At 41.3% G+C, this 24,823-nt stretch overlaps 1 protein-coding gene across 1 annotated transcript in view; it reads left to right on the top strand.

Annotated features, from left to right (window-relative positions):
- Window positions 1–2,320: 2,320 nt before the first annotated feature.
- The window catches only part of tamalin (trafficking regulator and scaffold protein tamalin), a 43,956-nt gene continuing 21,453 nt past the window's right edge, over window positions 2,321–24,823 (top strand). The window contains exons 1-3 of the mRNA XM_048241589.1: window positions 2,321–2,620; window positions 13,639–13,676; window positions 14,251–14,305. Of these exons, the coding sequence (XP_048097546.1) occupies window positions 2,561–2,620; window positions 13,639–13,676; window positions 14,251–14,305 (153 nt within the window). The 5' untranslated portion in view covers window positions 2,321–2,560. The remainder of the gene's footprint in view (window positions 2,621–13,638; window positions 13,677–14,250; window positions 14,306–24,823) is intronic.

Below are 24,823 nucleotides of genomic sequence, written 5' to 3'. Positions count from 1 at the left end.
TGTTGGCTGCCTACCTGAGTGTCACTGCTTGGATGGGGAAAAACATACCTTTGCCTTTTGACTATTATATAGTTATTACTACTAACTAGTTACTTACCCCTAACCCTAAAGAAGTGAGAGAGCAGTTATGTTAGGATGGAATTAAGAACTATAGTGATATGTTAATTACATATAATTTGTGTTACAACATGGTACATTAATGAAGTCAAATAGCACCATAGACCACCATCTAAAGTTCTACATTTCCGCCTTGACATTAAAGAATTATAACTTATGCAGTATTTCACTGTTTCTCCCTACAAGCTGATATTCACTTTGAAAACTGGTTCTCTTTAGTTCTCTGGTTCTCTAATATTTTACCTATGGATGTCTTCTACCTAAAAAAATAGGGTGAAAGCTTGTACCAAAACATGTCCGCAAAAGTCTTAACGGAAGCCCTTTTCAGAATTGTCCCCCTGACTATTTTGTGGCGCATGAATTACCGAGTGGGCTGGGAGACATGGGAATGATGTGATTCTGCACTTATTAACTCCATTTACAGCACAATTTATGAAATTGTTTAAAATATTGTTCAGTCTTATGTTATGTTAAACAATTTTGTGCAATCTTATTTTATGTTTCAATCTTCAATTTTGTGTTGCTAAAGCCTTAAAGGAACCATATGTAAGAAATGTATTTCAATTAATCATAAAATGGCCCTGAAATGTCACTAGACATTAAGAAATCATGTTAATTTCAAATACTTATATCACTGACAACAGTAGTCCAGCCAGGATATTGTCATTTAAAAAGTGAAGTTGCAGCCCTCAACTGATGTTGATGTTGTGTTTTGTCATGTCATATTGTGTTTTGGCCTGATGCGCCACCCTCCACCTATCTACTAATCACGAAGTCAGTAGTGTTTCAGCATCCGGGTTGGCAATCTCGAGTCAGGGGGGAGGGGGAGGGGATAAACCAGTCTACAGTAATTTGAAAGTGATTGCAGTACCAGTTTTGCCCACAATCTTACATATGGTTCCTTTAAATAAAACCTCATGAATTTGCCACTTGGGACACTCAGCTGTCGTGTTGCCATATTTCATTTGTGAAAATCACAAATCCCCAAAAAAAAAATAAAAAAAATAAATAAATATATATATATATATAAGTTAGAAATATTAAGAAATGCTGATAATTGTATGCTGTTGAACGTCATAAAACCCTTCCACCAGCTCTTGTAAGATATAAGGCTAATCCATAAACTCTAGCCTTGTTTGTTTGTGCCACATTCATAACACAATATTAACAATACTATGTATAATATTTAGTTGTTACAAGCAGTTATAAGTTTCATATATTAAAAGGGGATATCAACAATGACACCTAGAACCTGCCAATCTATCTCTCTCTCTCTCTCTGGTGCGCATTAAAGATGCGTTTCCTAATTAATTAGAGTAGGCCTAAGTAACGTTCAAGTTAGATGCTGCTGCATGATTATCCTTACATTTAACACGAAGTTGGCTCATTTTGACATCGTAAACATTCTCAAAGAGAGAGAAGCCGTTAAAGCTATTGGCTACATTTTGGTACCCCCTCTGTCCTTTGGTGCCCTTGTGCGTGATGCGCGTGGTGAATAGGCCTACAATGTTGAAACATGTCCTATAGTTTCTTACCTATATTTGCCCTGATGCACTCGTTGACGCGGACACACACACTCGCTTTGCTGCCGTCCCTTTCTATATTAGCCTACAGAGCAACTAGGAGGACAGGCGCGTAACTACAAGTGGGATTTGGGTCTGTGGTTGCGCGGCAGTTTGCGAGGTAATAGCCTAATGTAAACTCTATTGTTGCTGCCAATCAACAAAAAGCATGCCTTTGTGTAGCGTACACGGAATTTGATCAACGATAAACACAACCAAGAACAAAACCGTTTGAAACTAGCAGAAATTATAATCAGAAGTTAATTTTCACCAAAAACCGGGACAATTCGTGATCCGGGAAATACCATTAATTATCCGGGACAGTCACTCAAAAAAGAGAACAATCCCGGGAAATCCAGTGCATGTGGCAACCCTAAGCTAATTGAAGAACTTATGCAAGGCAAGCAAACAGGCAGTCAACATCATTCCCTACTGACATTTCCTTTAAAATTACATTATGGATGTCCTACACAAAGCCAACTTTGTCTAATCCTGTGAAGTTTCTCCTGTGTAACAAACAGCTAATCCTGTCGCCTTGTGACTGCAGCCCCACCTCCGAGCAATTTCCGCTGCAAGAATCGGCAGGACACTGGTGGCACGTCGAGGATACAATAACATTCTCCAAGCTGATGGCACGAACTTTTATCCGAAAAAATCCACAGGGCACAGAGGCTGAATCTCCTTGATGTAGGCCTAACTTAATATTATTCACAGTTATAGACGATAGATATAAAAAGAAGACTTTCCGGAGACTGGACAATTGAATTCCAATGAACACCCAGAGTGAAACTTTTGAAGACAGTGACAGAGAAATATTTCCTTCCCAGTCGTAGGACTACAATAATTTTAGATTTGTAACATTTGTTTCTAAGTCGACTGACATGTATTCCTACGAGACGCTTGCATATTCGGGGGGCACCTTGCCGAGACGTATTCGAAATGTAAGTTTCCCTGCTCTTTTGAAATATTGTAGACCTAGGCTGGGCCTACATTAAGATAAGAGTTCTTTACAGCTGTAAGCTCGTTTCACTCACAAATTGAAATTGAATATTGGATTCATATTGGAATATGGATATTTTTCCAAAACTTGTCAAGTTCGTGAACTTGTCATTGTTTTTGTTGTGTAGCCTAATGATCAAATAGGACAAATCATATCACATACGTGTTAATCCTGTCCACCTAGTTTATTTAGCTAGCGAATACCTTTTCGCCATAATTTAACGCAGTGTCTTAAATGGTGGGTCGGGACCCAAAAGTGGGTTCACAAATATAATGACAAACATCACCACGTACCAAACAAGTAGGCCTACTGGTATTTTGCGTGTCTTACCATGTAGGCTAGCTCATGGTATCCGTTGGCTTGAACGCTAAAAAATATATAGGGCCTATATGTGTTGCGACTACATGAACATGGGAAATTGTGGGTCCCAGACCAATAACCACTGATCTAACGTATAGGCCTAGGCTAGGCTAGGCCAACTGATATTTTTTAAAATTTTATCCCAGAAAACAGGCTTTCTGACGGGTCGCGTGTTATTTTAATTGTATTTAGGAAATTACATACAAATATAGCTGCAAGCGTCAATGGTGGACCCGAGCACCTGCCGTCCGCGACCTGTGAAATTTCGGAATCCAACTGACATGTAGTGTGTTTGAGAAATGTACATACTGTAAAACTTCAAATAATAGCCGAGTCCCAAGACACCTGTCTCTTTTAAACGCCTGGTGTGGCTACAGGGTTGGGAGGCCGGTCTCAAATAGAGGCCTGGTCTGTTTTTTAGTTTCAGGTTGTATTTAATCTTCTAAACCCGCCAGATCATCTGTTTAAAGCCCAATTCACACCAAAGATTCGCAATGAGGCGAAACCATTGCAGAAAGGAGTTGCAGCAGTGTGAATTAGATGTTACACGTTGTTGCAAGCCGTCGCAAAGCATTCACCATGTCTAGTCACAGTTGCAAGGTTTTAGAATGTTGCATCAAGTTGCTGGTTTATAGAATGTTGCAGCGCATCTCGTCGCAAATCTTTAGTGTGAATTGGGCTTAAGCCAGTATGGATCAGACTACGCAGTGCGCACGCTAACGTTATGATTAGATGGCGTTAAAAGACTGCGGTGGGGAAAAGCTTTTTTCTGTGGGGAATAACTTTTTTCAATATGAACTATGCCTATATGTCTGACTTCGTCACCGTTCAATTCATCCCTTTAGTTTCAAATTTGCGGACAGGCCAAGGGTAAGCTTGTGTTTATGCTGGCAACAAAAAAAGGGTTCACAAACATTTTTATTTCTAAATAAAGAGAAAGCGTAGGCTATGATCTGAAATGGCGATCAAAGCCAAATAAAATATGGGAGGCTATGATGTCATGCTGACATTTGTGAGACAGCATGAGAAAAAGGAGGGAGAATGAAACATTATGCACGTTCCACTTTTGCATAAATAATTCCTGAACGGTTTTGGTCAGGGCTGATAATGCAACTGTATTTGACAGAGGACAAATAGGCTAGGTTGCTAGTGACAAAATATGAGCTTTCAGTGTGATATGATTTCTTTGTAAATTACGTTTGATTAAAATGTGTTTAATTTGTTCTGGCTATATTAGCTATTTGGATCTTATCTCACTCAATGAACAACATCTCAACAACAAATGAATGATGATCCGTAGTTGTCATCGGATAGCCTAGTCATATGGGTAGACATTCAGTGTGTTTGAAATAATTAATTCGATAATATTTTCCATCTTTGCAGAAGAATTTTTAATTTTGTGTAAAGGGAATTAAAGGCCTGTCCCTAATACTAGGCGGTACAGTTTGGCGATTTGGGAAAACAAAAGTCCGGGCTATTATTTGGAGTTTTACGGTATGTGATTTCTGGCACATTTTCTTGCTTGGCCAGGTGGTGGCGCCTGGATGTCATCATAATCATAATATTTATTAACCTGAGAAGTTTCGGACCATTCATTCAAAGCATAGAACATTTCTGACGCACAGTTCCTGCTTGGCCAGATGTTGGTGATTTGCTAGGCAGGGAATTACACATGTGAATATCATCACAATAATGATATCCAATATTTTATAAAGTTTCAGATCAATCAATTAACCCTCTAGACCCCAGTGGAATTCTACAATGCCCTAGATTCCTGGGTTTTCTAAGAGAAAAGGGCAATTTGAGAAACATTTCAAATAACCAAGAATAACTAAAAATCTAATGAAAAGTGTCAATTGTAAGTTTCTTTCAGCTCTTTCAAATGATATATGATCCATTAAGAATTATATATTCTTGTTTCCCATAGACGGCCACAGGCCTACTCACTTACAGTCTCTTCTACAGTCTACAGTCTTTCACTAACAAAAAGTTATAAATATGGTTCACATGGGTATGTATTACTGTAGAAGCTGGGAAACAAGATACTATATGAGTACTGATTTAACTGAAATAGACAGGCATATCTTGCACTTATTTGGGATTTAGCTGGCTGACAGTTGGGCCTTACAGCTAAAGAATGATGAGGATATGAACTAACTGAGGGCAGAAGCATAGCGCATGAAACCGTGAGTCATTTGACTAAGTATGCCACCAAGAACAGGGACTGTCAAACCTGACATGGATTTACGTTTTGTTTTACATGCACATTGTCATGTTATATAATTTATCTAAACTTGATCAGTTGATGATAATGAACCTGTTGCACTCATTCACTAACCTTCAACCTATCCTCGGCTAACATTACGAGTCTTAGACTAACGTTACTTCAGTGAAGGTAGCAAATTAGCAGGCTATTTTTTGTAATCACAAATGAGATGAAGGGACATTAGCCTACTTGTATACAAATACATTTTACAATACACCTGACATCCATAAGCAGAAAACACAATGATGGTTCCCGCTTTGGTTATTAGTCAACATAAAAACTCATTGAGAGAGAACAGATACAATAGTAGTTTGCAATAACTATCTGTAAGTGGGATAACGATAATGTTAGCTTTACTGAACATGCCAGAAAGGAGTAGGCTAATGGTAATGTTATGTGTGTGTTAAGATATAACTGCAAATAAACCTGGCATGGGTTTATCATAAACTTTATGGTTAATTAGGCTAAGACCCATCACTGAATTATGCCTATATTTTGCTGGTGCTAATGTAACCTGCGTTGTGTTGAACCTGCGCGATTCAGCCCTGAACACGCCCGGACTCGAACCTACGAACAGCAGCACCTCGGATCGGGAGGCGAGCGTGCTGACAGTTGAGCCAATAGCCCAGGCTACTGGCTCGCATGCCAGCAGCACTCTTGAGGCGTCGGGGAGTGAGGTTTACTAACGTTTCACAAGCACAGCTAAGCTATCTGGCATCCGTTACACTAGCTAAACTCAAACTGACTTTCACATACGAATAGTTAGTCATGACAAACGGGAGGATGCTAACGTTAAATATATTACACTTTCATATTTTTATTTTGTCATTTTCTTACATCAATATGATCGTCACTGACATCAAAACATGGTGGATGCACATCAATACTATCTCATCTAATGAGAAAAGACGCGGACGCTTGTTAGAAGCCATAACTCCAGAGGCACCGTAAGTCCTCAGGCGGTCAGTCAACAGCGTGTGTAGGCTAAACTCAGATTGAGTGTCTAGATATTATGATGATCATAATATCTATTAACCTAAGAAGTTTCAGGATGTTCATTCAGATTACTTTCTGTTATGTTACATTTTACTGTGATGTCATTCAGTAGGTGGCAATACACTACAATTACATAGGCTACGATGATGCATCTGGAAGTGACCAATTTACCACAAACGTTTTGTGATCTAATTTGCAACGGTTGAGAAGTGATCCTAGAAAGTTGTTTTTATTCTACTGGACATGGTATGGTGCGGAAGGGGTGGCATGATCCCTCTTCATGTTTGCCTTAAGGCTGTTTCATGCTTCTGCATTGACTCCACGCAATGACTACCTTGTTGCCTCAAATGCTGCGCTGAAATATTAATCTTATTTGTTTGGCCTTTTCCTACGTAGATTTAGTAAAATACACAGTAGCCTAATATATCAATGTGTGTCTGTGTGTGTGTGGGGGGAGGGGGTCTGTCTGTCTCGGTGAGTGTGTCTCTCTTTTTCTCTCTCTCTCTCTGTGTATGTGTGGGGGTCTCTGTGTGTGTTTGTGTGTGTGTGTGTGTGTCTGTTTCTGTCTGTATAGTTTGTGTCTCTCTGTGTGGTGTGTGTGTTTCTCTGTGTATGTGCGTGTGTGAGTCTGACTATGGTGTTTGTGTGTGTGTGTGTGTGTATGTCTGTCTGTGTGTGTGTGCTTCTCTCTGTGTCTCTGTGTGTGTCTGTGTGCGTCTCTGTGTGTGTGTGTGTGTCTCTCTTTTTATCACTCTCTCTGTGTGTGTTTGTGTGTCTCTGCGTGTGTGTGTCTCGCTATCTCTTTCTTTCTGTGAGTGTGTGTGTATGTGTGTGTCTCTGTGTATGTGGGTCTGGCTCTCTGTGTGCGGTGCGAAATACACAGTAGCCTAATATATCAATATCATTATCTTTCTATTAATGGTGTGTCTCTCTGTGTGTGTGTGTTAGTTTAAAAAAACTTGTTTGTCTTGGGGACTTACATACACCTACCAAATATGGTGTGTGTAGCTTAAACTACATGCTAAGCATGACACTCTGTGACATAAAGGGCACTAGTGAGTCCCTGGGCCACACCCCCGGTCAAGCCTGTGTCTGTCTGTGTGTGTCTCTCACGGTGTGTGTGTGTGTCTCTCTCTCTTTCTCTGTGTTTGTGTGTGTGTGTGCATGCGTGAGGTGCATGTGTGTGTGTGTGTGTGTGTGTGCATGCATGTGTATGTGTGCAGATCTTGCACACATATGCAATGTACAGGCAGGTCAGTTGTATTGTGTGTGTGTGTGTGTGTGTGTTAGTGTTAATTTTGTCACCTATTTTAAATTTAGTCTTAGTCTTGTGACGAAATGTCCTTTTTAGTCTTTGTCATATATAGTCATTCAAATATAATTTTTGTTAGTCAAGTTTTAGTTGACTAAAAGTCTCTTTTTTTTACTGGCACATTTCATGCTTGGCCAGATGGTGGCCCTATGCTAGGCATCTGAATTACACGTGATTATCATCACAATAATAATTTCCAATATGTTATACCTACCAAGTTTCAGATAAATCAGTTAAAGGTACTCTAAGCGATGTCACACGTTTTTTAGGCTAAATCATTTGATGTCACTTACTGCAAACAGCACCAACAAAACCAACTGCTAGCTGTCTGTGTCCTGAATACACTGTAAAAAAAATGCAATCTCTGTGGACAGCCCAGGCTCCAAGAATGGCAACAAAAACAACCTGAGCAAACCTAGCCCATGAAAACATAACAAACTGTTCCAGCAAATCACAGACGAGATGCGTGTTTAGGAGAGTTTCAATTGCACGGGAGGGAGAGGGAGGAAGTAGTGAGCTAGCTCTCTGTTTTGTTTGAAAAGTCAACAGAAGAGACGTTGCCCAGTATCGCTTAGAGCACCTTTAAGGCATTGCCCATTTCTGTTACATTTCCAGCTTGGCCAGGTGGTGGCGCTTCTGGATACGTTCATAATCATAATATCTGACTTTGTGATTAGTAGATAGGTGGAGGGTGGTGCATCAGGCCAAAACACAACATGGTACCATCAACATCAGTTGAGGGCTGCAACTTCACTTTTTAAATGACAATATCCTGGCTGGACTACTGTTGTCAGTGATATAAGTATTTGAAATTAACATGATTTCTTAATGTCTAGTGAAGAGTTTTAGACCCTGACTTAGGCTGACCAGCTATGATGTGACTCGGAATCATACAACACTTCATGCTGGCAAAAAAACTTAACAAAAAACGAAAAAAAGGCAAAGGTACAAGACTGTATTTCATTTCCAAACGAATGAACTACTCATCCCATAAGCCTTTTCAAACTGCACATTTGAATATTTGCAGCCTAACGATAGTTTAATGTCAGACAGATGTTTTTAATGTCAGACAAAAAGATGACTAACTTACCGTTTCCATTGAGTAAATTCAACTTTCAAGATGAGAAAAATTGTTTTCATCAGATGCCCACACATCTGTTCTGACAGCCTCGGTATAGCTAGGCAGATAATAGAAAAATCATACAAAAATCATACAAATACAAGCACTAAATTTGGCACAGTTGTTCTCTAGGACATACTTAAAATTACCCGATTTTCCACTCAAAAATTCAAGATGGCGGCCATATTTAAAGATGGTTTTCCTCATAGACATGCATGTACTGGCTCAATTTCACCAACGGTAACAGACAGTGGAGGATCCAAGGATTCCAACAGTACCTCATTTTTGAAAACTGGGCTGCCATCTTGGATTTTCCAGTGGCAAATCAGACAAATTGTTTTAGTATGCCGTAGAGAACAACTGTGCCAAATTTGGTGCTTGTATCACTATTTGCACGATTCCACTAAAAAACTGCTCTTAGCCGCCCTACTAGCAATGCCTTTATCAGGGAAGACTTTGAATATTTTAGGGAAATAATGGCAAAATAAATTCTGCATATATTTAAACAATATTTCCCCATAGAGAAAGAGTCCAGATGCTAAAATAGCCATAACCTATGCAGGCAGGCAGGCATATTAGCTTTGTTTTCCCTTTGTTTGTTTGGTAGCATATCAGTGTTGTATTGGGGAGGATCTGGGCTTCATAACACTTGGAAAATAGTTTTGATACTTCACAAAACTGCAAGCAGGAGTGAAAACAAGCCAGTCGCATGGACACACAAGATCTCTTTCCAGTAAGCGCTGCTTTGAAAACTAAATAAGTTATTGACCTACAACAAATATTGTTTGTAATATTTTTTTTTTAGGTACAGTTTTGTTAGGATATTGATTCCAATTATATTAATGAACGTGTGTTTACAAGGCGGAGACATAAAACCATTCGGTTGTGGACAATTTTATGATCATTGGTGATTTATAAAGTCTGAAAGAATGGCATACACACGTTTTTTGTGCATACAATCAGTTGAAAAATTGTCTAAGATCAAGTGAAATGTGGTGTCTATGCAACCTTTTTATAAATGAAGCCTCTTGATATCAGAAATAAAATGTACACTCGTTACCATCCAAACATGGACCTTGGGTTGTTTTTAGACTGGAGTTATAATTGCTTTTATTCATATTGTAAAAAGGGATCCTCTGCTGCTGTTGGGCAATGACAACATTTCTGCAGAAATGTGGTGTGGTTTGAGACTCCAACACACTTATAAATGTGCAAATTGCAAAACAGAGAAGTGTGTGAGCTCAGTAAGAATATCCATTATCCATGTATCCTATGATGTGTACGCACATCATAGGAATGTGCGTACACATGTTCCTACATCAGGTTTTATACAAAGATTGATATAATTGGCACCTACTGTAGTCTTAATAAGCACTCTAAACTTGTTTGAGATACTCTAATGTTGACTATTTGTACTATGCTAATCATGAATGTGTGGGCATGGCATGTAGGCACCAAATGGATGTCTGTCTCTCCAAAGCATCTTGGCTTCACTCCCATTACAGACAAGCAGCTGTGTGTGTACCGTGTGACTAGAGAGTCTAGGAGCTGGCCATCTTGAAGCTGTGCACTGCTCTGCCCTTGTTTGGAAGCGACACAGTCATTTCTTTCCTCAGTGTTTCAACCTCCCACAAGGGCACAGGGCACAATGTACTACAATAAGGCCTTGTGTTAGAGTAACATATGTAGTGTAGGATCACACAATTAGACTTTATATATAAATGAACCATTGAATGCAGTCTTGAACAACTCTGCAAATGATAGCAGACATTCCCAACAGGCTCAACACAAAGGACACTTTATGGTTGCCTTTTCAATGATTGAGAGGATTGTCACATACATAGAGACTTACACACAGCCTGTTGTAAAACATAGTGAAATGGCATTTAGCTGCTTAACTTTCCTGCACAGAGAGAATACAAAGAATTTAGAAAGAATTTAATAGATTGAGAGAGGAGGGGATAAAAAGTCCAGTGTGTGTAAGTGCAGTATGGCAAGACCATGTAATGTAATTTTAAGTTAGTTCAGGATGCGGAAGGTCTTTCTGTTTTAACCATGTGGGAACAGAGGCCTCTGCCTGACCTGTGGTTTAAACAGTCCATGGTCAGGGTGTGAAATGTCCTTCAAAATATTTTGAGCACCTTGTACTCTTCTGGTATAGATATCCTTGAAGGTAGGGAAAGGTGCTCTGATGGTGCATTCAGCTAGCCTAGAAATCTAGCAACTCTCCGTTGGCTTGTGAGCTCCAGAAATCGAAACTCAATCAGGCCAATGAAATCGTGTATAGAGTTAGGTGGGCTTAACATAATGATTGATGGCAGAGTTGCAACGGGTTGGCTTGAATTCCCTGCTACTTGAAAACAAATAAGATGGATGTTGCTGTTGGCGAACAGTGTGATACGAGTTAAGCTTTTATTAAGTTGGCAAACGTTTGAACTAGCCAACTAGCTCTGCTGGTGGGAAGCATGGGACTCTTAAGCTGCGCTGTCCTATTGCGTGCAGAGGGAATTTGAAAGACAACTGATTATCCTGCCCCTCGGACTGAGCACTGCGAACGGTGAGTGCCCAGACCCTACATTTTAATATGGGTCTGGCTCGTCAGGCTAGCATTCAGCAGATCTTACAACTCTCTGTAGGGCACTGCAGTCACAGGCTGTACAGTTCCCATACCAAGTGATTATGCTACCTGTTAGAACACTCTCCACTGCGGAAGAGTAAAAGGCCTTCAAGATGGATGACTTTTTGAATTTCCGCAGCTGACGTAGGAAGTACAGTTTTTTGCCTGTGTAGATTGTTGAACTGGTACCACTGCTACATCCTCCACCTGATTCAGGCAGGCCTGTTGATTGCTGTTGATTATCAGACCCACCACTACTGTGTCATCTGCAAATGTCATGATGGCGGAATGACTGCTGCTGGCTCTGCAGTCATGAGTATAGATGTTGTACAGCAGGGTGCTTAAAACAGCCTTGGGGGTCACAGCTGATGGTTAATGTGCCAGATGCCAGACTGCCCACTCTGACCACCTGTGATCGGTTGGTGAGAAAGCTGAGTATCCATTTGCACAGTGAGGTGTTCAATCACAGAGTCCTCATCTTTGTGACCAAAGTGAGAGGGCCTATGGTATTGAATGCTGAAATATAATCAATTAACAGCATTCACACATAATTCCCCTTCCCTCTCTCCAAGGTGGTCAGGTATGCTGAAGGCTCCTGTTGGCTCAATAGGCAAATTGGAGGGGGTTGAAGAACTTGGCAGGGATGAGCGAATTAAATTCTTCACAAGCTTCTTCATAACCGTTGATGTCAGAGCCACTGGGCGGTAGTCATTATCTGTGGTCTCTATAGTTTATGACAGTTAAACCAGGTATGGATAGATTTCAGTATGGGATTTTCTAGGTGTTTGCTCCTAATCAAGACTCAGTGAGGAAATGACATTCATTAATGAGTCTCAACTATCAGCAATAATTGATTGATTGTTGGTTGATAATTACGACCCAATGACAGAGGTGATATAAACTTCCACAATTATTGTACATGGAATATTCAACAGTGGGTATATGTTCTGTATGACAGAGCCACACATTTTTTAAAAAGATGCTGCTCACTACTTATCTTGGTTTCACAGAAATTAATCAGTTGATTCAGAATGAATTGCTGAATTCTGCCCCGTCTCTCTTAAACCCCCTTTAAGAGAAATAAGGAGCTAAAGAACAGCAAAAGAGTATTTTAAGATCTTGAGTTGGTCTTGGTTTGAGACAAGAGGAAAGCTGAAAGCTTTCTTAGCAGATGAAATTCAGAAATATAAGACAATGGTCAAAATCTACATTGATGTTAAACTGAACTCAAATGTGTCTAGGAAACATAGGCTAGAGAAAGCAAGGATCTTGTTTTGAAATTTATTTTTATTTGCTCTATGAAATTATCATCACTATAATCATAATATTTCACACTTCAACTTTTTTTTAACCTTCATGAAAACATGGCATGGTTTATATGTAGGCTAGTTACCTAGGGCCAGATGTACGTACATTTGCGAACGTAGCGTTATCAGCGTCATAGACACACCGCAGATTGTGAACGCTGTCAGACCCAAGTTTCTGTCATATTTATCAATCGATCAATCCTTAGTGTAAACTGCGCCTTTCTCTGCCCATAAACGCAATACGAACGTCCACAACTGAATGGCAGCGCCTACATACAAGCGCAGAATCAAACGTTTAGCGATCATGCAATAATACCATTCATGATAAGATGTAAACAATCAAGGAGATATTGTATAGAGGGGGAGGGGGGTGTCGATTTTGGTCGGCCTCTTTTTTTTGTCAAAGTTCACAAGCCCACAGCGCAATAACTAAACCATGTAGGAGGCTCAAATTTTGCTTGCTGGTACATAAATAAGAATAGTATGTAGCAAAATCGTCACGCTTGGTCTGGATGATCCTGCATGGTCATAGTTGTCCCTCAAAGTTGATCAAAATTGTATTGGAGTTTTTGGCTGGGCTCTGTTTAGGCCTTCAGAAGACGTATTTGTACTCAACATAGGCTCTTGATTTATTTTCCTTACTGAGATAAGTAGAAACACTCTCACAAAAAGCAATGAACAGAAAATAAATCCCTTCAGGGTCTGAACAGCAGACCTCACAAGTCTGAAAAATCATTTTGGTTATCATTTTCAGAGCTCCCAAACACCTTGTGGGAATATACAAATATTGTTTTAATATGTTTTTCTTTATTCTCCATGATCCCTTCTTTTTAAAAACACCAATTTGACTTGTCTTATGAAAATCTTTCTATTTTATTTTTCACCTTGAACATGGGCAAAATGCCCCATTGACATCAATATGTTTTGTGTAGCTCTATACAAAACATATTGATCTCAATATTTTAAACATTTCCCTTTCAGAAATGGAGACCTCTGACACAGTCATCAGAACTAATCAGGTCAGTTTCTGTTATTTTTATTCTATCATGTGAATAAAATCTGATCAAATGACTCAGAAAAAGGCCATTTTCAACCATTGTGCTCATTATACAGGAGAAAATACAATACAAATGCAAATACAATATAATACAAATACAATCAAGTCAGAAGATTCAGGATTAGTTTTGTTTGAAACTTCAGAAATTACAGTTTGTTTGGGATTTCAATTCTGACCTGACCTCTTGACCACTAATTCATTTCTCATTTAACTTTGTTTCATAGTCATTGTGATACATTTGCAAGTCATGAATTAAAGTAGCATATGGAGACTTCAACCTATTGTGCTCAATACCTTATTGGTGAAAGAGTTAGGACATCAGCAGTTATGCTCACATTCAAGTGCCACTGCATGTATGTGAGCAGTGTGCAGGTTGTTTAGCTTTAAATAATAAAAAATAATCTTTTTATAGGACAAACGTGGTCCTGAACGAGTTAGGACATCAGCAGTTATGCTCACATTCAGGTGCCACTGCATGTATGTGAGCAGTGTGCAGGTTGTTTAGCTTTAAATAATAAAAAATAATCTTTTTATAGGACAAACGTGGTCCTGGAGAAGAATGCAGATGAGACATTTGGTTTTGAAATTCAGGTAAGACCATATTCCAGCATCCTTTAAGGAAGGCTTGGCAATGTATTTTTAGGAACATTTTTTATATACCATGGCTTGTAAAAGTATTCAGCCCCCCTGGGAAATCATTACTGTTGTCTTGACAAGATATCTACACACATTTGCCTAATAAGTGCTTTCATTGTAAACATTTATTATTACGTAAATAAAGGCTAAATAAGTTGTTTGTTAAAATAAAAAATGTATTAGTTAAAAACTAAAATATCCTGTTTAAATTCAGCTCCTATACATTAATGGGTAAAGAACCCATTTGGTGCAGTAACAATAAAGTGCGATAACAACCTTTGTAAAAACAACAAGCTGTTTGGCTGTAGTGGCCGGCAAGCGGCTATACAGTTAAAACAAGTGGGTTAATAGCAGTAATGAGTTCTGTTTAAATCTCCTGTATTTTGAAAGCTAAATGTTGGCAGGTATGCATATTGCTCCTTACTACCTCAGCTGCCATCTTCTTTGAACAAGTAGCAATATACGTTCATTCATTCATTCATTAATTCATTCATAAACATTTCCATGGCAATGGTGATCAACACCAGACGCTGCTTTACATGCTTTGTTGGATTTTAGGTAGTGTAGGACTTCTAAATAAAGGAGAGCTCGGTGAATGGGCACAAAGCTGCCTTGAACTGGAAACACCGTCGTTTCCTCTTAAGCAAATCTAGGGTTTCCTCATTTCTATGTCTTCTTCTCAACCAAAGTTGATATTATATGAACTTGTGGTGTCTGTAGTGACATATACAGTCGCATCAATTTCGTAGCTTGTGGTAAGTCTATCTGGGATGGTCACAATCTCATGGCTTATAATCAAATTCTCAATGGTGAAAATTAATGGGATTTTTACTTCTAGAACCAGAGTGGACGGTCATTTTTGAGCTCCATTCAACCTAAATGAGAATGAAGCGAAATTCACTGCAGTGGAAACCTACTATTTTTTTCCTACTGGTGGGCCAAGCTCAAACTTCTCCAGGTTTTCTTGTGATATTGTGTCAAATTCGTCTCTATTCATTGTCCCTTCAAGCTTTTCCAGTTCTCACAGTTGAAAAACATCCCCACACTACCATATTACTTCCCTATTTTACAATAGCTATAGTGTTTCTTGAGTCTTTGTCAGGGTTAGATTTACATTATATGTAGCGCTTTGATTGGCCCAAATGGTCTACTTCAGTCATGTGACCATGTACTGAACAATTTGGCTGTTGACAGGATATCCAGGGTATCCTGGATCCGCGGCAGAGGATGGGCATCCTTAACGGTACGTTCATTGAGAACCCGAGGTCCTTCCTCTGCATCATAACTATGGGCAAAGAGAGCTCTGTTCTAGAACCTTTGACTGCTCGTTAGAATTTACTTGTTTTTCAAATGCCATCCTACGTTGATGCTTTTTCACGGAAGGCCCAGGCAGGGTTTGAATATCATGCTTCATGTGGGCAGTGGTTGTGTAGTGGCTAAGGAGCTGGGCTAGCTGACAGTAGCCTGAAAAATTGTGGGTCCGATTCCTGGCATCCAGTGTCCTTGAGCAAGGCACTCAACCCCAAGTTGCTCTGGGAACAATAGCCCTTGACATATGTAAGTTGCTTTGGATAAAAGTGTCTAAATGAAAATGTAATGCTTCACTAGGCCTGTGTGACCCATATCATGTGGGTCCTTGGAGAAAACATCCTGATATGCGCTGAGCAACTGTGCCAACTCGTGGCGTTCCCCTGCACTTCAGCAGAGCTCTCAGAGCTGAGAGCGTATAATGCTTGCAAGTGGTCAGGCACACCAGAGCCCCGGTCTGTGGTGAGCGATGGCTCAGTAGACATGCTGAGGGGCTGAACAATATCCGCTGTCTGTTGCTGGGATTGAAATAGGGCACTTGCTCCCCGAATAGCATAATTTTCTGGCTGCCAAAGTCAAGGCGTGTTCGTGACTGAAAACGATGAAATTCACAATAGCTGTGTGAGGGCCGATCTGAATGGGCAGGTAGATCTCCCCACGGACATTCACATTGACTGAACTTATGCCTTGCAAATACTAAACAGTAGATGGCTGGAGTGGCAGCTTAATGTCTAGGTCAATGCTGTTATAACATCGGAAAGGCAGGTGTCCAATAGAGCACATACCTCCATACAATAGAGCAACACATGTTTGCACATTTCAGGGCCCAAACATTTCACACTCAGGGCTGGGGGCGGTATTCGGACTAGGGTTGGGCGATGTCCCCTAAATTGGCATTTGACGATGTGTACAGTAAAACATTGTGATGGACAATGATATCGTGGGGGGTTAGTAAACACTAATTAATTACCATATGTCTGTACAGAAATACATTTATAATTTACTACATAAAAAATAAAAAATATATTATATAGGCTATATGGCATGATGAACGTGGACATCTAAGAGAGACATACTGACCAGGCTACCGAAGTTGGGTGGAAGATCTGCTTCAAGAAAATCGTGGTGACAGACGGATTGACAATCAATCTGAACACTTGCGTTTGCACCAACCAGCAGAATATTACACATTGCCAGCCTTCGCTGGGCCTAGCAAAAAAGCTACTTACAGTAAGACTACTATCGTGGTCTCATTTAAAATCTTCAGTAGGCTACGCTATGCAGCATCCCACGTTATCAGGCTACCGTCTATGCTGATTATGAGGGCGGCGGGAAGTGAAAGTAAAGGGCTGCGGTCGCGCAGTCCAGGCTATAGGAGGGCAAAGTAAAAAAAAAAACTTTTACAAATAACGAATCCCGATTACCACTCCGCTGCTGTCTGGGACTTTTGCTAAATGCATGAAATACAAGCCTTACAGTAAAAGACAGATAGGCTACCTCCTGATCCTATAATTAACGAAAGAAATGGTTTATTTTAACACAGAGGAGAACAACGCATTTGGCGCTCGCTGTACCCTTGCAAAAATATTTGAGCGCTAGAATGTCCTAGTCGTAGCCTAACAATAATAATTCAATTGGACTATTTTCTGCTAAAACATTAGGCTACATATTTTACGTCCAATGTAGGCTATAGGCCTGCGAGACATGTAGGCTACAAAAAGACAAACACATTCACGTCACAGTCAGTTTTATCTTATAAGACAGTAGACTAATATGTGATAACTGTTTGGCTGACAGCCTTTAAAGTAGGCTCAATTTCATTTCCAGGGAAAGTGTTTTTTTATGTTTTAGCCTGTTACAGCATGAATTAGTGACTGGCATGTGGGGGCGTGGCATCACAATGGTTGCTTCCCATCGTGATGTCTGTCAACCATCACGATGGACGATGATATTGTCCATTGGCACAACCCTAGTGCGGACTGCACAGGTTCTGGTGCTGCGGTTCAGATGATGTGGAAAGCTCACATCCATCTCGATCAGGATTGTCTCACTCATGTATTGCAGTTGTCCTGGCCCGTTGCTCTGTAGCTTGCTCACAAAAGTGCATGAGCTGAGTCACGCTGGCAGCTGCTCGCCTAATGGCATCACGTTTATGGGTAATCTCATAGGCCTTGGCTAGCTTGTGTGGATTTTGTTCCAGAGCTTTTGCACTAGTTCGGAACGCCCATGGCATTCATGAATACGGGGGTTGTAGTGTAGTGGTAAAGGAGCTGGGCTAGCGTGCAGTAGCCTGAAAGTTGTCGGTTCAATTCCCGGCTTCCACTGTTGTGCCCTTGAGCAAGGCACTTAACCCCAAGTTGCTCCGGGGACAATGTGATCCCTTGTAATATAGCTGAAGTCACTTTGATCAAGAAGTGTCTGCTAAATGTAATGTAATGTAATGAATACCTCCACACCAATGATATCTTGTTCCCCCTCAGAGCAATCTGCACAGCCTATTCAATGGACATGTTTTCATAAATGTCATCTCTCAGTGCATGCAAAGACTCACCAGGTTTACACACTCGTCTTCTCAGTTCAACACCAATAGTGGCAGCATTCTGTGAAGATGGGTCAGTGGAAAATGGGCCTTGCAGGTGGACATCTGGGAAGAAATTGAGATTGATTCTGTTGATAATACGATGATACATAGGCCTTTTGTTGCCTACAGCATGAGTTAACATTTCTGTTTACACTTGTTTAGGAACTGCACATAGCCTTTAATAAAATGATTGTTTTTATGTCAGTATGAAATTTAATTAAAAATGATTGCAAGAAGGTTTGGGAGAGAAAGAGCTTTGGAAAAGTAGCCTACTGCCCTCACCAAATCACTTGATTATAGTCAAGGCAACATCAGGTTTCTGCCATGGGTACACGTTAGATACAGCATACCGTGCAATTGTTGAAAACTTTCAAACATATATGTCTGTCACATTTTCCAGGATGATGATGATGTATCTTGCTATAGAGCAAATACCATTAAAACCTTTCTTCATGAAAGACATATCAATCAATGACATGGCCAGCAAACAAACTGGATCTCAATCCAATTGAACATGTATGGTGGAAGCTAAAGAGAATGGTGCATAACAAGGCACCATCCTGTAAAGCTTATCTGTCAACTGCTACTTGACAAAGTTGAAACCTGGTTGATGAAGAATATTGTTCTACATTAGTGAATTCTCTGCATTAGTGAAGTCTCTGCATTAGTGAAGTCTATGCAGAGAATTCAAGGAAGTACTAATTATGATTTTTTAGGATTGTGATTCCATTAGGATTGTGACTTTTTTCCTCAGGATTGATTGTAATTTCTTTGAGTTATGTTTCACAAAGCCAGAATGTTATCTGTTGCATACAAATAGTGTTGAGGCACATCTGTGATTTGTCTTTTTTCCCCTAAAATATAAAACAGCTGAATAAACATCCCCCAAGAGTGATGGTTCATAATTTTTGCCAGGGGTTGTATAAGGCTCTGGGTGGTGTTTGCAAGGTTTGACATGCCTTTTGGGTAGCTAGTTTGTTAATTTTTGACCAAAACTTAAAGGCTCCTTTAATTTGGAGCCTCACCCAACAAATCTGCTGGAAAGATGTATCCATGGACCTACATGACCCAAGATGGCGGTGCGTGCACAACGTGAGGCTCGACGTCTGTCCAGTTTTGTAATTTAGTGTTTATTTACTTTGACTATCCTACTTGTTTTACAACAGACACACACTATTGGATATTCATCAAAGCTGCAAGAACTTTGTTTTGGATTACCCATTCAACTTTCGACCAGCTCCCTCCCGAGTTTATCATTTCACCGCGACCAGATGAACAACTCACTCTGACCGGAAATGCTCGCCATCCACATGGAGACGCTTTTTGGTTTGGGCGATCGTCCAAACGAATCTTGTATATGCACTGCCTGAAGACGCACTTTTTTGAAACCTGGTCCCAGGGTGAAAAAATTTGAAAACGTTGTCTTTACGTGTTTGTTTGGATGGCGAAGCCGCATACTTGCGTATCGATGATGTCATCGCCACACCTCAGCTGCCCTCGACTTGACACATATTATAGTATTGCCTAGCAATACTAGTTTTCGTACATGACATTACCTGAGATTACACTCAGAAGGCTAAACATAGTTTATCATGACTTGGTGAACAGTATTTTTCCTATGTGTTTGTCTTGATGCATTCTAGTTACTGTCAGTGACTGACTCGAGAGAACTAGTCAGAAGTTATTAGGGAAGGGCGTTTTCAGTTTAAATGAATGTGTGCTTAGTGCCAGTGACATTCATTTCTTTTACATGTCACAACATAAATAAATGTCAGATATGAGCCTACAAGTCGCTTAGAAATCATGTTAAGCTTACAGTAGATGCGCACTTAATGCGCAATTTGATGCAGGCAAAAAGTATCGAGTAATGAAATGGTATTATAGCAATATTATATAGTAAATGTGACGACGGAATAGCCTAGAACTTGGGTAGGAATAGTGTTTAGTAGCATAATGCACTTGCGGTGATAGCCAACAACTAATGTGAATCGCGGACCATACAACCAAAGAAAGTAAAGTTTATTTGCACCTATGTTCACCAAATAAAGGACTGGACAGCACCCTTCACAAACCAAAAAAATGTTTTTTTTTGGTTTTACAATTGACTACAGTTGACAGTTCACTATCGGTCCACACAAACAATTCTGGTTTCCTTGCACTAGCTATTTTCGTCGTATTTATCATGTGCTTGGTTTCTTCTTCTACTGTCTCTTTGTATACAGCATGCAAGCTTTATGCACCTCTTCCTCTCATTTATGGTGAATTTCTGTAACAGAAACAGCCCCACCCATAGGCCTGGAATATGAAGTAGCGTGTTGAGATGGATCAGTTTGGACGCAAATATTTTTGAAACGATGCCAGGGAAGACGGGGGGAAAAGATGGTTTTGGTATATGTGGACGTGGCCGCAGACTCCACTCTACAACACCAGTTCCAGCACAACAACTGGAATGTGTTTGCTGCTGATGCCACTACAGACTCCCAAATGCACATTCATACATCCACCAACTCTGTCCTGGATTATATAAGTGTGTAGAGGGAGTGACTACACATAAAACAGTGACATTATTCCCTAAAAGAAGTTCGCCTTCTCCTCAAGGCTAGGGACCAGGAGACCTTCAGCTCAGCCAGATCCAACCAGAGGAAATGCCTTAACAATCCACAGCCAAGGAATGGAGCCATTTCCGCCCGGTTGCACTGACACCCATCATTGTGAAATGTTTTGAGAAGCTGGTCCTCTCACAACTGAAATCATGTCTGCCCACTGCACTGGACCCGTACCAATTTGCCTACCGACACAACAGATCAACCGAGGATACTATTTCCACAGCGCTCCACCCGGCACTCCCCCACCTGGACAGTCCCAATGCATATGTTAGAATGCTGTTCATTGACTTCAGTTCAGCATTCAACACTGTGATCTCCTCCAAGCTGATCTCCAAGCTCTGCCAGTTTGGCATCAGCAACTCACTCTGCAACTGGATTATGGACTTCCTTACTAACAGACCCCAGACTGTTAAATTAGGAAGTCTCTCTTCCTCCACCACACTGGCGTGCCACAGGGCTGTGTGTTGAGCCCTCTGCTCTACTCCCTCTTCACCCACAACTGCGCCCCTGTTTATGGCTCCAATGCCATAATCAAGTTCGCAGATGACACCACAGTAGTGGGCCTGATCAGAGAGGAGGATGAAATAGCATATAGGGATGAGGTTCAGCACCTAGCTATGTGGTGTAAAAACAACCTGGCACTCAACACCCAGAAGACCAAGGAGATCATTGTGGACTTCAGGAGAACCAAGAGCAAGGCACACACCCGGGGTGCTCAGCGGTGTTGAGGTGGAATGTATGTCTAGCTTTAAGTTCCTTGGGGTCCACATCACAGAAAATCTTTCTTGGTCTCTCAACTCCTCCAGTCTGGAGTCCAGTCTTTCTACGGACCCTTAAGAAAGCGTCCTAGAATTCTATCAGACTTCTACTGCTGTACCATTGAGAGCATACTCACAAACTGCATCTCTGTATGAAAGTGCAATGCTGCCGATCGCAAGGCACTACAAACAGTAATGAAATCTGCCCAAAGGACTTGGCTCCCAACTCCCCTCCATCCACAGCACATGTCATAAATGCTGTACAAACAAAGCCAAATCCATTGTCAAGGATGCCACCCACCAAAACCATCAGGTCTTTTTACCCTACTCCTATCTGGCAGGCGATACGCCTGCGCTCCCGCACCAGCAGGCTCAAGTACAGCTTGTTTCCAGAGGCTGTAACACTGTTGAAAAAACTACATCTCCTGTCTTGCACTTTAGCTGTTTACTTGTTTACCTGTTTACTTTTTACTTCTGCACTGTTTACCTGTTACATTGACTGCACTGCACTGTTTACCTGTTTACATTTTTACATTTACTCCTGGGGCCGGTTCCCCGATAACGCTCACTCTTAGCGTGCTAAGAAGACTCAAAAGATATATCTTTCCAAAGTTGTTTATGTTCCTAAGTGTGTTCCCCGAAGTGTCCCTTAGGAAGCTTCTTAACACGCTGCCTCTTACGTTCGACGTTACAAAGGCGCTGTCCCAAGTGAAGGTGCTGAATTAGTTGGCATCGTTTGCTCAGGAATCGATTTTCCACTTCACGAGAAGGTGTAATGGTAAGGTACTTTACAATCAGAATTGATTGGCAAGCAGCTGCAGTTACTTCTGTTTAATGCGGTATTGATTGCCTTTGGTTAATGTTTTCAATAAAAAGCCACCTATCTTCATTGAACAGAGAGAGAGAGAGAGTTAGATACAGAATATGGTGGAGAAGCAACGTAAAAAAGGGCACCAAGCTTCTCGTCAGAGGAACTTGAAGTTTTGCTGGACGAGGTGAGCTTGCACAAGGTGACACTGTTTTCCAGCTTTTGGAATAACTTGTGCAACAGCAACAAAAAAGAGCTATGGAGCGACATAGCAAGGAAGATGGCTGCCTCTGGATCAGGCACACCAAGGTCCTGGCAGGACGTCAGCAAAAAATGGCATGATTTTTTTTCAAGCCAGGTTAAGGTGAGAGCTTCTGCTGTCCGTAGAGACCGGGCGAGGACAGGTGCGGGGACCAGTTCGGTGCAACCCTTAACAGCACTTGAGAAGAAGGCACTGGCGATCATGGGAGACACAGTCTCACATGGAATCCCTAGGGGGATTGACGTTAGAAGAGGTGATGCTGAACAGGCCTCATGTTCCAGGTCATCGCCACCCCCCAATGTGCCAAGCTCCCCAGACACCGAGCCATCTGCTCGGTGCTGCTCTCCTCACCTGGCAGCACTGAGCCTGAAGGGTGCACTACGCCACCACCTCCCGTATGCACGTCTTCGCCAGGACTTCTTTACATGACACAATCTCACCATGTCGGTGTAGCAAAGAGTCGGTGAACATTGAAAAGGAGAAGTTGGTCGTGTTGCAGGACATTCAGCGCCAGTTGACCGAAGCAAATGAGCTCGCTTGCCAGTCTCTGGAGCTGAAGAGATCCCAGCTGGAACTGGCCAAGCAGAGGTATGCCCTAGCAGAGGCACAATTCAACAGGCCCTCAATCTCGGTACCAATCTTGCTGCCAGCTGAAGGTGAGCCAGTTGTTCTTGGTTTCTAGATTTTGATGTTCCTTTCCTCACAGTTCCTAATCTGATTTTGGTATGTCTTTGTCTTTATAGATGCTGAGCAACAGTCACTCAGTGGCCGTGTCTGTGTGTGTTTGTATGCGCATTTTCATTAAAAAATACTTGATCAACAAGATTGTATGTCATTCTGTCATCCTTAATGAGTCAACAACTGATTCTCTATTGCCATTGGAAACCTATGAGTAAAATCTTGCTCTTTCTATGAGATACCTTATTTATCCACAAGGAAATTAAGCAGTGTCAATCTAAGTGCACGTTCAGATATAAAGGCTCGTTTGAAGAGACTGCATAAAGACATTAGTTTGTGATGGACATTGTCTGTGTGTTAGACGACACGTAAGGCTATGCATGAGGCAAAGCAGCGGAAAGGGAATCCTCTGACAACCATGTGACCTGTGTTCAATGGCCAATAAATGAATGAAGATGAATCAGCAATGTGATGTGGTAATTTGGGCATATGTCAACTTTTGACTCAGAAATTCTAACGTGTAGGCTCCTTCGCCAACCTTAAGTGAAGCATGTCAATGATTGGCGTTGCATAGAGCACTTATGGAATGGACACAATGATTAGAATCACACACAGAACATTTAATGGATGCAAGGTTTGAAACTTCCGTTTACTTTTCAGAAACCTAAAAATTCCATCATACGAATCAAAAGAAAAGTCCATTCAATCATGGATGATGGCTAATGATCAGCTCAGCAAGTTAATCCAAAAAGAAAATAAATCAACCAAAAACATTTGCAATCAAAAGTTGCCTTGCCTCAACCCTGGCAGCGTGCAGAGCAGCCCTCTGTGGAGGATAGAGGACCTCAACTTCTCCCTCTCCATCTTCCTTCTCGTCCGCTTACACCTCCTCCTCCCCCTCCGGAATAGGTGTGCCTCCGCGCACAGCCATGTTATGAAGTATGGCCGTTGCCACCGTAACTGCGCAAGAGCTGAGAGGCTTCATACATAGTCCTCCTGCCGACTTGTGCAAGCACCGAAAGCGCAGCTTCCAGATGCCAATTGCACGCTCGACAATGTTGTGCGTGCGAACGTGTGCAACATTGTTAGGCTCTTTCAGCCCGAGTCTGTGGGTTGGTAAGCGGTGTGTTCTCAGAGCGTATCCTCTACCCCCAAGGAACAGGCTCTGACCAAACCCCTCTCTCTCTCCGCTTGTTCACCCACGGCAGAATTGGCGCAGACAAAACTGTAGTGGGTGCTGCCTGGCCACCTTGCCACCAGGTCAGAGATCACACCCCTATGGTCCACTGTAACCTGCACGTTTATGGCCGCGTATCCCTTTCGCGATATGTACGCCTGATCAATCACTGATGGATTGGCGATAGGGATGAGTGTGCCATCCACCAGGCCCAAGACTCTGGGAATGCCAGCAATGGCATGACAGCCCTGGTGCACCTCCTGACGTGTTGCCGGCAGCCGGATGTAATCCCCGG

Source organism: Alosa alosa, chromosome 4 (assembly GCF_017589495.1).
Source record: "Alosa alosa isolate M-15738 ecotype Scorff River chromosome 4, AALO_Geno_1.1, whole genome shotgun sequence".
Lineage (NCBI taxonomy): Eukaryota > Metazoa > Chordata > Actinopteri > Clupeiformes > Clupeidae > Alosa > Alosa alosa.
The sequence above is the reverse complement of the archived record's forward strand: the minus strand, read 5'-3'. Positions and strand labels throughout refer to the sequence as shown.